The sequence below is a fragment of the Poromitra crassiceps genome (assembly GCF_964638095.1).
Source record: "Poromitra crassiceps genome assembly, chromosome: 12".
NCBI lineage: Eukaryota > Metazoa > Chordata > Actinopteri > Beryciformes > Melamphaidae > Poromitra > Poromitra crassiceps.
Window position 1 is genome coordinate 33,686,966 of NC_139632.1, and position 13,765 is coordinate 33,700,730.

At 42.3% G+C, this 13,765-nt stretch overlaps 1 protein-coding gene across 1 annotated transcript; it reads right to left on the reverse strand.

The window, feature by feature from the left end:
* Window positions 1-578: 578 nt before the first annotated feature.
* On the reverse strand, window positions 579-7,196 carry ttr (transthyretin (prealbumin, amyloidosis type I); the record flags this gene model as incomplete). Its single annotated transcript, XM_083647353.1, has 4 exons — window positions 579-686; window positions 4,164-4,299; window positions 4,618-4,757; window positions 7,131-7,196. The coding sequence occupies 4 exons, from the start codon at window positions 7,194-7,196 to the stop codon at window positions 579-581; spliced, it is 450 nt and encodes a 149-aa protein (XP_083503479.1).
* Between the last annotated feature and the right edge of the window lie 6,569 nt (window positions 7,197-13,765).

Below are 13,765 nucleotides of genomic sequence, written 5' to 3' on the forward strand. Positions count from 1 at the left end.
CTTGAGCCGAGACTAAGTATTATGTTCTATCCACATACTACTTTCTGTTCAAGTACTTATTGTTTTGAAGATATATTCCACCCAAATACTACCTTCTCTCCAAATACTTATAGTTTTAAAGGTATATTCCATCCAAATACTACTTAATGTCCAAGTACTTAGGTATGTTTCAGCCAAATACTAATTCTGTCTAAGTACTTGTGTTTTAAAGCACAGAATATACCTTCAAAACTATAAGTACTTGGACAGAAAGTAGTATTTGGGTGGAATATACCACCCAAATTCACGCTCCCATACACTTTTGTTAACCACAGACCTTATTTTATGCATTTAAGTGAAATCCCCATTCTAAAACCCCTTTCACTTTTCCCCTGTAACAGTAATACAGCAGTGCAAAGTTACATACAAAATAACACTTTAGACATGAACATTTATTTCAATCTCCAGTTACTGTAACATAAAGCCTCCCCCTTTTGTTATAAAGTCCATATTACACTGTACTGTACATGTGTGTCAGCTTTAGCTCACTGTCCCAATACTTCCAGCATGCTGTGTCAATATGTGTTGTGTGTTGTGGGTCACTGGTGTGTGTTGGTGACGACGGCGGTGGTGGTGTAGGAGTAGGGGCTGAGCAGCAGGGCTAAGGTGTAGTGACGGTGACCTTCAGCATGGGCCTCAAACACCACCTGCACACAGGAAGAGCACAGATCAAAACACCACCTGCACACAGGAAGAGCACAGATCAAAACTCCACCTGCACACAGGAAGAGCACAGATCAAAACTCCACCTGCACACAAGAAGAGCACAGATCAAAACACCACCTGCACACAAGAAGAGCACAGATCAAACTCCACCTGCACACAAGAAGAGCACAGATCAAAACACCACCTGTACACAGGAAGAGCACAGATTAAACACCACCTGCACACAGGAAGAGCACAGCACACAGGAAGAGCACAGATCAAAACACCACCTGCACACAGGAAGAGCACAGATCAAAACACCACCTGCACACAGGAAGAGCACAGATCAAAACACCACCTGCACACAGGAAGAGCACAGATCAAAACCTCCATAATACATATTTAGACAAAATCAATACCTATAGTATAATTTAAACCTAGTGAGGGAAACCTGACCATTCTGCCAGCTCATCTTCTATTTGCTCTGGCAGATGTGTGTGGCCACCCTCCCGTTCAGAGTTCAGACAGATTTCCACCCGACCTGAAGATGGTCAGGTCAGAGCAATCTAGTAAGAGAATGGCGTCAGCGGAGGTCCAAAATGTGTGACTCATGAACAGCCAATGAACAGCCAGGAAGGGTTCTCGCGCTACTTTTGAATGCTAAAATAAAGCTGATAATGTACAATTTGATTCTAAAAAAATAAATAATAATTCAAAGTACATCACAAACTGTCCATTTTGCTGCAACTTGACAGTGCTGCTTAATCCAGGACCTTACTTCCTGGAACTCTTGAGAGTAAAAAACTGGTCCATTGGAGTGAATGGAGATGTCGCAACTCTTCTATATATACGGCTCTGGCAGGCGCGGACTGGCTAATCGGGCGCTTCGGGCAGATGCCCGGTGGCCTGGCCTGGCATGGCCTGCAAAAAAAAAACATTTTTTTTTTTCAGGCCACTCACTGAACAGCAGGTCAGTATGTAGAAGTGTTCCTAGTTGCAGCCAGGCATGGAGGAATGAGTTAACTTTTCATTCAGAAGCTGCTGAGACCCCTATGTTGTGTCTTGGCCTAAACTACAATATCAGTCATAGACAATTGTCTATTGCCTCTAGAATATTCGAGAGAAATTAAATTAACACTAATTTGTATTTATTTATTTATTTATATTAGGCTATATAAAAAATCCCATTGGTCAAATGTAAACAGTAGTGGCTAAACTGAGACTATGGGTTGGATTGCTTTTGGGGTTTTCTTCACAAAGGTGGAGAAGGAGGCAGAAGCAGCACTAGCACTGCAGCAGGTGCTCCTGCAGAGCTGGAGGTGGTGTTGAACTTATCAGAATCAGGAACCTTCAGGTAGGCTACAATTTCAGAGCATAAAGTGAAACATGTAGGCTATATGCTTATTGCTTCCACATTAATGTGCTTCATGGGATTATCAGTAGGACTGCACAATACAGTTTAAAGTGGAGATTAAGCAGTTTGATTTTTTTGAATTAGCATTTAACCTCAGACAAGCCATGACAGGACACTGCACTCTTCCTTAAATGAAGTTTGCTGTGAAGCTTTTGTACAGAGGCATGTTTTTGTTTTTACGTCTTAATATTATACATGTAACAGGTAACATGTTAGCATTATATTCACCAAATCTCGCTTCAAACAGCCAAAATTTTTCGACGGCGACCTAAAGTCACCGGCATGTGTGTCTACATGTGTTGGCCTGGCCTGCATGGTATCTAATGCCTGGCCTGAATTATGGTCCCAGTCCGCCCCTGGGCTCTGGGTCAGGCTAATCATAACCCCTTTATTACTCAGCTTTGTTTTATTACTCAATTCTGATTGGTGGTCAATCACAACATTGTACATCTTGTTATTTTCGTATAGCAGACTGCTGCTATGAAGAGCCAATCTGTGAACCCAGAGTCTGTCAGTCTGCTGACTAATAACACTGTGGGACAGATGGCTAATATTTAACCCATTGATACCTGATGCAGCATTTGTGTGTGTATCCCTTTAAGACCGTGAACCGCGTTACGCGGGTTGCGGTCTTAAAGGGATACACACACAAATGAGGGATATACACGCAAATGCTGCATCAGGTATCAATGGGTTAACGCTTCCGGTTTAGAGGCGATGTCCACGCCAAGACTTGCGCTTCCGTGCGCCGCTGTCAGAATAGAGTTGGAGTTGATCGATCGGTATGTTTTATAGGTGTTTTAAATTTCGACTAATCTCTATAAACATATACGAGACGTCATCGGACTTTAAACAATGATGGAAGTTTTGGCGGCGACATCCGCTCTACACCGGAATCCCCGTCTCTCCCAGCGTCTTATTAGTCAGATCGACTCTGGGTGCCCAGATTGATGAATAGCAGACTGCTGCTATTCACGCCGTTCTGATAGACTCTGGAGGACCACGTCCAATATCAATCTGGAGAAAGAAGTCTGGTCAATTTAGCTCTAAGTGTGAATGGGCCTTTAGTCTGAAAATCCTGATTTGGACATTTTGGTACTCCTTGCCACCCTGATTATGAGTATTAGACAAAGTGCAAAAAGATGCATGTGAGACAGAACAAAAAGAGGCTATATTAGTTGTTGATGACAGATGACTTTTGGCCGAGTTCTGAGAAATGTTTCCACATATTGGCAACAAACAGGGTCAGTAGTATAGCAAGCAAACACTGCTTGGACATCGCCCAATACTGGTGACAGTCTGCTGCCGGTTTCCTAGTAGTGCGAGTTGATAGCTTCCCTTACCATCCTGAATACATTGTCCCGAGATTCATTTGCCTACTGCATTTCAGGCTTAAGTAAAACTATTTTTATAAGCATTTTACTGAATGTCTATAGGAAAATAAATGGCAGATGAAAGGTCTCTGGTGTGCATGGTGAAGCAGGAAGTGATGTCGACTTTGAATCTCTATTTCAGGCAGCTAACCAAAATGCCATTCAAAAAACCCATTGACTTCCAGACAAGGGAACCAGGCGATGTTAACCTGCAGGTTTTAGGACTCATTCCTGCGGCAAAGTGACCGCCTACTTCCTGCTTTAGCACTGTACCAGAGATTTTTATCCGCCATTTATTTTCCTATAGACATTTTGTAAAATGCTTATAAAGAGTTTCACTTCGTCAAACCAAACGGTTCAGCTATATTTAGAATCGGGAGAGACCATAGAACATTTCACTCAGACAAAAAAAAAAAAAATACATTGAAAAAATATTCTCTTTAAATCAGATTTCTTTTTAACGTTTTGGTCTGAGTGAAATGTTATGTGGTCTCTCCTGTTTCTAAATGAACCGTTTGATTTGAACAAGTAAAATGTTTTTTTATAAGCATTTTAAGAAATGTCTATGGGAAAGTAAATGGCGGATGAAAATCTCTGGTACAGTGCTGAAGCAGGAAGTAGGCGGTCACTTTGCCTCTCTATATAGTGAGTCTTCTGGTGAATGGGAGTTGTGATGATGGGTTTATACTCACATCAGCCACTTCATGGAACGGCACGCTCCCCTCAGCCTTCCAGTAAGCCTTGGTATCAAACTCGACGCGATACACTCCTGCCGGGAAGGTCTGCTCTGTGATCAGATTGTGGACCTCCCCGGTCGCATCTGTCACTCTACAACAAGAAGAGGTCAAAGGTCACTGAGGTCGTTTAGATCTTTTCCACAAAAAATAAAAACGACTGTCGGCCTTACCAAAAAAACTTTGTTTTCTTTGAGTTTTTATTGGACAATACTTTTTCGGACCTTTTTAAATCTCGCCCATGACAAAAATAGACTACAACTAAGCATTGTAAAAAAAACACGACTAAAACTAGCAAAGCTGCTTTAAAAACTAAACTAACCTCAACTGAAATTGAAAGCAAAATGTCAAAACAAAATAGAAATAAAAACATAAAAAATGCAGAACTATAATAACCTTGTTTCATACATACCCATTAGCAATCTCTGTCCATTCTCCATTGGTGCCCTGACGGGACACCTTGAGTGTGATGGATCCGGCCGGTGAACCCTTCACCGCATCCAGGATCTTCACCATCAGAGGACATTTGGTGTCTGACTCGCCATGCTTCTCCTGCAGCACAAACACAATGCCATTTCAATCATGAGAGACCAGTGGGTAAAATTTAACGAGCAAGCTTTATTCACAAATGGCATGGCAACTAATTATATGGCATGGCAGCATGGCAACTGTTTCTTTGGCGTAATGACTCCGTGGTAAGATCCCTCTCTTCTTGTGGTGAGAGAGGAGGGCATCTGCTCAGACTAGGATAGAGAATCCCCCCGTAGGGAATTCTTCAGGAGTCAAGACGTTGGTGGTGGACTGGGGAGGTGGGTGGGGCGAAACACAGCTTCAGAGGATGGGATACGATCAGCCCAGGTACAGCGACCATTGAGGTGAAGGATCAGGGAACGAGGATGCTGACACGCTGATATATGTACTGCCACGTCATAGCCTCATATTGACATATTGACAGGGGCTGATTGGCTATTGAGGATGGGGTGATGAGTCAGGACTCGACCAACATTTAATACCATCTTTGCTATTATTACTGACTTTTGTGTGTGTGGCCTTGTTGCCTTTATTAGATGGGTAGTAGTATTGACAGGAAACTGAGGAGAGAGAGAGAGAGAGAGAGAGAGAGAGAGAGAGAGAGAGAGAGAGAGAGAGAGAGAGAGAGAGAGAGAGAGAGAGAGAGAGAGAGAGAGAGAGAGAGAGAGAGAGAGAGGCTGACATGCAGCAAAGACCAAGGGCACAAAAAAAAAAATCAAGTTGGCCTTTATCCCGTTCCTTCTTAGCTTTTAGCCTCTTCTGTTCTTTTGTCATTTTGTTGCAGAGAGTCCAACAGGTCCAGTCCTGCCTTCCATGTTACTTTCCTCAATACTGTTCAATCAGGAAACTAGCCTGCAACTAGACACATTTGTGGCGGCCCACCACAATAAGCACTGACCACCACATGTTTTTTCCCTGTTGTGTGCGTAGATCAGGGGTTCCCAACCTTTACATTTGTCTGTAGTATGTACTGTGTGTGTTGAGCCTGTAGTTTAGCAATAAGCTAATATAAATCTATGGTCTTTATCGCCTTATTAAATTTCACGTGGAAGGAGGGGTAACTTCAACTGTGGTCACCCTAGGGCACCACACTGTGTTAGAAAAGGTGACTATCAGAAACAGTCTGCTGTCCAAATGTCCAGTTTAGAAAGACAGCTGAGAGCCATAACATGTTGTTTGTCAATTTAAAAGACAACTTTGCCATTGAAAAATATAATATTGAAAAAAAAAAGATAATTTTGCAAGTCAAGAAAGTTGCTGTTTGACTGCCTGTGGTGCTATGAACTGTGACAATGCCTTTTCCTCGGAGGCTCGCTTTTTTTCTTTCTTTTTTTTTTTTTTACATTTTTTTTTTTTTTTACAGTTATATATCAATACCGGTTACATGGGCAACCATAGCAATACAAAATCAATTCACTGAGGTGATGATGTTGTCTACACGCACACACACACACACACACACACACACACACACACACACACACACACACACACACACACACACACACATGCACACACACATGCACACACACCAGCCTGGTCTCAATCCAGACCTGCAATCCACGGATATGTAGAATATCATGTTTCTGAACCAAAATACGTTGCATATCACCTTTATAAATACATGTAAGGCAAGTTGATTTGTAGAGCATATTTCATACACAGGGGCAATTCAAAGTGCTTTACATAAAATGGATACAAAGAAAACAGCATAGTGTGACAAGGTACAAAGGTCACAGTGCAAAATTATGAACATATGTTTTCACTTAGTGAGCAAAATCATATGCAGCATAATTATATCTTAGATTATGCATTATTGTGAGTGAATTCCGATATTGTGCTTTTACCGATTCATCCGCTACCTATTAAATTCCCTCTATATATGATGTATATCAATGTTATACATGTACTGTATAAACATGTCTGCTATTGAAATAGCGCAGTGGCCAGTAAGGGCGTTGAGGCCCGGGTGGATGGAGGGCGTGAACACGAGGGCGGCGGTGTTCAAGGGTTTCCAAAAATGTCAATAAATCATATTTAACATTTTTATTATTTAAACCAAACCATAATCCTAACCTTAACCAAGTTGTTTTACTTGCCTAAACATAACCAAAATTGTTAAAGCTGTTTTATTTGCATTTAACTTTGGAAATGCAACAAGGTTTTCAAATTAACCACCGTTTTGTTTCAAAATGTATGTTGAGATAGGTTTGCAGAAAGGAAAAATGCCATGTTTTAGAAATGATGTTACATTTGTTTCAAATTTAACATCATGTTGAGATTGTACATAATACACGCATTGCAGAAATTTACAATTCTGACATTTGATTGTGCCGATTGGATTTTGCACCATTATGATATATTAATAGTTTACAGTCTATGGATTGCACTCACCGTGGGGGCAGCATTGCAGAGCAGGACAGCAGAGGTCAGAAGCAGACTGAGCAGTGATTTGAGCATGCTGCTGCTGGAGACAAATTAACAGACAGAATTAGCGAGGCCCTCAGCTGTCTTATATAAGCTGCGTCCTCCTCCTACACCCACTCTGCTGCCAGTTCTGTTGACCAAGTCAATACCTGGACAATGAATAACTCAGACAAATCCAGCTTAGTAGAAAACCAATATCAGAGGAATTAGAAAATGTTGGCAACAGTAAGGAGATAATCTGGCAGTCGGTAGGCCTACCTCAGATTCAAACACAATGGATGGATCAGTTTCCGACACTGAGCTGCTTAGCTTTTTTCAGCCCTGTACATTCTGCAAACTTCGTTGCCCGCACATATTTGTCCCTATTTAAAAGGCTAAGTTACTTTGATGGCCTGTGTTTGGCTCATTTGTTGCCTTTGTTGAATCAGAGAGCAGAAAACCATTCCATGATATAGAAGAGGAGTATTTGTATTTGCTGAGTATATTTCTCATATTGGTCAGGCGGAAACAAAGAAAACCTATTGAGGGTGTTGAATGAGACTTGCACCAAGCATGGCACCAATTCAAAATTGAAACATAACATTATCACATTATTTTGGTTGATATTTTTCCTTTGGTAAGATGGACTCAACCTTTAGTACAGTCTCGTGCACATTCTCTCTAAGGCTGGGGGTTAGTACAGTGGCATGCACAGACTCTCTAAGGCTGGGGGTTAGTACAGTGGCATGCACAGACTCTCTAAGGCTGGGCAAAAAAAGCTAATCGAATTCTGTGGTGGAAATTGGACATTTTAAGTGGGAAATTACAGTTGCCAATTCATAGTGAAAAATATGCTTTCATATGATCTGCCATAATGTTGCTTCATCATTAACATCATTAACATGTATGTTTCATTCTGATGCCATGATAAACACTCACTTGTATTATAAATTAATTTTTTCTAAATTCTGAATTTTATTATTTAGAAAAACCAATAGTCAGATAGTCACAATAGACAATAGTCTGGAAACACAAATATTTGTCCATTCTCTTTTCCTTTTCCAGACCTAGAAAATACTAAAATCTCTCTCTTTCTAAAAAAAATAAAAAAATAACCTAAACTCGTACCACTATTCCTTCAGAATTTGTAGTTGTCATAGATGGTAAATCATCTCTTAGTCCTCTGTGACAGTATTTTCCTGTGTGTACCCTCTAACACATACATGGGCAACATACGGCCCGCGGGCCGAATGCGGCCCGCGGGCGCCCCCTGTGTGGCCCGCGATGGAATTGCAAAAAAAAAAAAAAAAAAAAACAGTGCACTTGAACGCAACATGCAATATACCCGCTGAATAAGTGTCCAAATGTTCATGTCATTCTGGGCAGTACTCTTCTGTTATAGCATTTCAGTCTGAAATATGGAATATCTTTCAATAATATTTATGACTAAAAGGCTAAAAGTAATCTCATGTGTAAGAAATGACTGTTCTACATTGAAGTAGAAATTTAAATAATTAACTTGTTGGTTTTGGATTTATTTAGCTTCAAGAGTGCATTTTTGTTCTTGTGTGACCCTCAACACAGGCTTTGAGAATCCCGGGCCACTCACTGATACTTATGCTTAAATTAACACACTCATATTCTGGTTTATTTCAAGAAAAACATTTCGGCTAGTGGAAATTCTAATTGGCTGGTAACTTTAAAATGTAGCAGCCATATTGGCAGGTGGTGAAAAAAGTTAATTTCAAGCCCTGCAGGGAGAGCATGGTGGTGACATAGGAGTGAGTGAGGAAAAGGATCAAAAATTGGTGGTTAAGACTGAATAATGACATCACAATTGTTAATTTAAAATGAGTTATTCCTCTAAACCTGGCTTCAAATGCCCCAAATTTTTCGTGCTGGCGCCGTTCAGCCCTCACCAAAATCTGGTAGTGAGGAATTTTTTTTGTGGCCCTCTCTATCATCAAAGTTGCCCATCCATGGGTTACAGCATGACAATTTGTTCGGCCCCCGGCAACAATCTGGGTTTCTCATGTGGCCCCCCATGAAAAATAGTTGCCCACCCCTGCTCTAACACATACCCGCCACACAGGGGGGCCGTATGTTGCCCATGTGTGCTTTATAGTAACGTTCAGTCAGAACTCATTTATAATTAAGCCCATAGTTAATGAACTAATCATGTACAAAACACACACACAGTCACATATTTTATATACTGTATATGTTGTAAGCCTAATTTTTGCCATCACAGCTGCTTTTTACATGTATGGGATAATACAGGCTAATATACAAGGTGCCCCAAGCTCTGAGTCATTATAAACTCAATTAGCTACAGAAGCTAATGTTCACATTCAGTCCTTGTATATTTCTCTCATGTGTTCATCATTCCTTTCCTCCTCTGTGTGTGTGTGTGTGTGTGATTGAGAAATGAGATGCAGGTGGTGTTCATCCTAATTGGCCTGGTCAGGTGTCAGATTGCTGCTGGCTGATTGGCTGGTGGAGAGCATTTAAGCCAGCTGATGCCATCCTGTTGCCCCTTGCTCTCCTCATTCCCAACGATGATGGCTGCTGTGCTGACTGCTGTGTTCTGTCAGGTAGGAACTGTGTGTAGACCTACTTTAGTAGTTCTGCAGAACTTTATTAAGATGTGTCTTTATCTTGGTAGACCTGTGCAGTCTAAACTGTAAATAGTTACCTTCCAGATCTACACTTTTGTACACTGTAAATAACACTTACCCAAGTAGCAGAAAGTAGGGGGAGAAGCCCTTTAGTTTTTTGTAACATTTTCTGATGTTTATTTTGTAGGAGCTTATAGTTAAGAGCTGTGTCTCTTATTTAATCCATCATTTTCTTTTCTTAGGTAAATTTAAGGTTGGGGATTAGTTTGATTGGTTAGTTGTGTTGGGGCCATGCTGTGCTCTGAAACTAAACCTGCTACTTGTGAACTTGTGATGGTGGTTTGGCTGATCATCCTTGGGAGTGGGAAGAGTGGGGGCACTTTTGTGTTGCGGTCCCGTTCCCTGAGGCCGGTTCCTAACATAATTGGGTGCTTTTCTCATTCGTCAGCACGTCGTCTGTGGGTGTGTGTGTATATATATATTTTATATGTTTGTCTGGTGGGCAGTCTTTGTGCAGGTGGTAAATGGTGTTAGTCAAGGTGGCTTTGCATGGAGCTGAGGAAGCTCATGGTGGTAAAGCTGGTGGAGATGTTTGTTGGAGGAGGAGCCGGTCAGAGGGGACCAGTAAGACTGAGGAGGGGCGTGACAAGGCAGGGCCGTCAGTAGCACTGTTTCTCCTCTTTCTGTGTAGACTGCTACCCTACAAGAGTCTCCGTACATAGACTTGCCTGTCACTCTGACTCCCAAGCAGTCTAAATCAGCGATACAGACATATTTACAAGTGTCACAGAAACATTTCAAAGCCACATATTGAGAAGAAGAGTTCATAGCTTCTCGACGTCGGGGTTAGAAAGCTCGACGCTGCTCATAAATGCCTCTTTTCATCTGAAGTCTGTGCTGGTGATATTTTTGGCCAGAGTGGCGCTGTGACGGCTGAGAGCTCTAACCTGGAAAAAATATCACCAGCACAGACTTCAGATGAAAAGAGGCATTTATGAGCAGCGTCAAGCTTTCTACTGTAACTCCGACGTCGAGAAGCGATGAACCCTTCTTCTCAATATGTGGCTTTGAAATGTTTCTGTGACACTTGTAAATACGTCTGTATCACTGATTTAGACGGCTTGGGAGTCAGAGTCACAGGCAAGTATGTACGGAGACGGGACTCTTGTAGGGTAGCATAGTCTACACAGAAAGAGGAGAAACGGTGCTACTGACGGCCCTGCCTTGTCACGCCCCTCCTCAGTCTTACTGGTCCCCTCTGACCGGCTCCTCCTCCAACAAACATCTCCACCAGCTTTACCACCATGAGCTTCCTCAGCTCCATGCACACCATTTACCACCTGCACAAAGACTGCCCACCAGACAAACATATAAAATATATATATACTCAGACGACGTGCTGACGAAGGAGAAAAGCGGCGACCCCCTAATTATGTTAGGAACCGGCCTCGGGGAAGGGGACGGCAACACAAAAGTGCCCCCACTCTTCCCACTCCCAAAGATGATCAGCCAAACCACCTTCACAAGTAGCAGGTTTAGTTTCAGAGCACAGCATGGCCCCAACATCAACAAATCAAACTAATCGCCAACCTTAAACTTACCTAAGAAAAGGATGGATTAAAAAAAAAAATAGACACAGCTCTCACCTATATGCTCCTACAAAATAAACATGAGAATGTTACAAAACTAAACGGCTTCTCCCTCCTACTACTTGGGTAAGAGTTATTTAGTGTAAAAAAAGTATAGATTTGGAAGGTAGCTATTTACAGTTTGGACTGCACAAGTCTACCTAGACAAGGACAGATCTTGAAGGTCGAAAGAACTATGAAAGTAGGCCTACACACAGTGCCTACCTGACAGAACAAAGAGTCAGGAGCGCAGCCATCATCGGTGGCAATGACTGCAAGGGATGGCATCCCCAAACCCATTTAACAGTGCAGACACAGGAAGTTGGTGAAATAAAAGTTTGGGCAATCATTCAAAACTCTATTAGCATTTAAACTTTTGAGTGTGTGTCATGTGTTCACATCATTCCTTTCCTCAGTGTGTAATTGAACTCTGAGTCCACTCATTGTACGCCAAACTATGATGGCTCTCTGTTGACTCTTTCCTGTGTTCTGTCAGGTAGGAACTGTGTAGGCCTACTTAGTTCTTCAGAACTTTACGATGTGTTATCTTGGTGGACCTGTGCAGTCTAAACTGTAAATAGCTACTTCCAGCTCTACACTTTTGTACACTAACATCTTACCCAAGTAAAGTAGGAGGGAGAAGCCTTTAGTAACATTTTCTCATGTTTATTTTGTAGGAGCTTATAGGTGAGAGCTGTCTTTTATTTAATCCATCCTTTTCTTAGGTAAGTTTAAGGTTGGGGATTAGTTTGTTGTTGGGGCCATGCTGTGCTCGGAAACTAAACCTGCGACTTGTGAAGGTGGTTTGGCTGATCATCCTTGGGAGTGGGAAGAGTGGGGGCACTTTTGTGTTGTGGTCCCGTTCCGAGGCCGGTTCCTAACATAATTGGGGGCTCGTCCGCTTTTCTCGTTCGTCAGCACGTCGTCTGAGTGTATATATATATATATATATATATATTTGTCTGGTGGGCAGTCTTTGTGCAGGTGGTAAATGGTGTGCATGGAGTTGAGGAAGCTCATGGTGGTAAAGCTGGTGGAGATGTTTGTTGGAGGTGGAGCCGGTCAGAGGGGACCAGTAAGACTGAGGAGGGGCGTGACAAGGCAGGGCCGTCAGTAGCACCGTTTCTCCTCTTTCTGTGTAGACTATGCTACCCTACAAGAGTCCCGTCTCCGTACATAGACTTGCCTGTGACTCTGACTCCCAAGCCATCTAAATCAGTGATACAGACTTATTTACAAGTGTCACAGAAACATTTCAAAGCCACATATTGAGAAGAAGGGTTCATCGCTTCTCGACATCGGGGTTAGAAAGCTTGACGCTGCTCATAAATGCCTCTTTTCATCTTAAGTCTGTGCTGGTGATATTTTTTTCCAAGTTAGAGCTCCCAGCCGTCAGAGCGCTCAACAGCGCCACTCTGGCCGAAAGCTCGGTAAAAAATATCACCAGCACAGACTTCAGATGAAGAGGCATTTATGAGCAGCGACAAGCTTTCTAACCCCGATGTCGAGAAGCTATGAACTCTTCTTCTCAATATGTGGCTTTGAAATGTTTCTGTGACACTTGTAAATACGTCTGTATCGCTGATTTAGACGGCTTGGGAGTCAGAGTGACAGGCAAGTCTATGTACGGAGACTCTTGTAGGGTAGCAGTCTACACAGAAAGAGGAGAAACGGTGCTACTGACGGCCCTGCCTTGTCACGCCCCTCAGTCTTACTGGTCCCCTCTGACCGGCTCCTCCTCCAACAAACCTCTCCACCAGCTTTACCACCATGAGCTTCCTCAGCTCCATGCAAAGGCACCTTGACTAACACCATTTACCACCTGCACAAAGACTGCCCACCAGACAAACATAAAATATATATATACACACACAGACGACGTGCTGACGAATGAGAAAAGCAGACCAGCACCCAATTATGTTAGGAACCGGCCTCAGGGAATGGGACCGCAACACAAAAGTGCCCCCACTCTTCCCACTCCCAAGGATGATCAGCCAAACCACCATCACAAGTTCACAAGTAGCAGGTTTAGTTTCAGAGCACAGCATGGCCCCAACACAACTAACCAATCAAACTAATACCCAACCTTAAATTTACCTAAGAAAAGAAAATGATGGATTAAACAAGAGACACAGCTCTTAACTATAAGCTCCTACAAAATAAACATCAGAAAATGTTACAAAAAACTAAAGGGCTTCTCCCCCTACTTTCTGCTCCTTGGGTAAGTGTTATTTACAGTGTACAAAAGTGTAGATCTGGAAGGTAACTATTTACAGTTTAGACTGCACAGGTCTACCAAGATAAAGACACATCTTAATAAAGTTCTGCAGAACTACTAAAGTAGGACTACACACAGTTCCTACCTGACAGAACACAG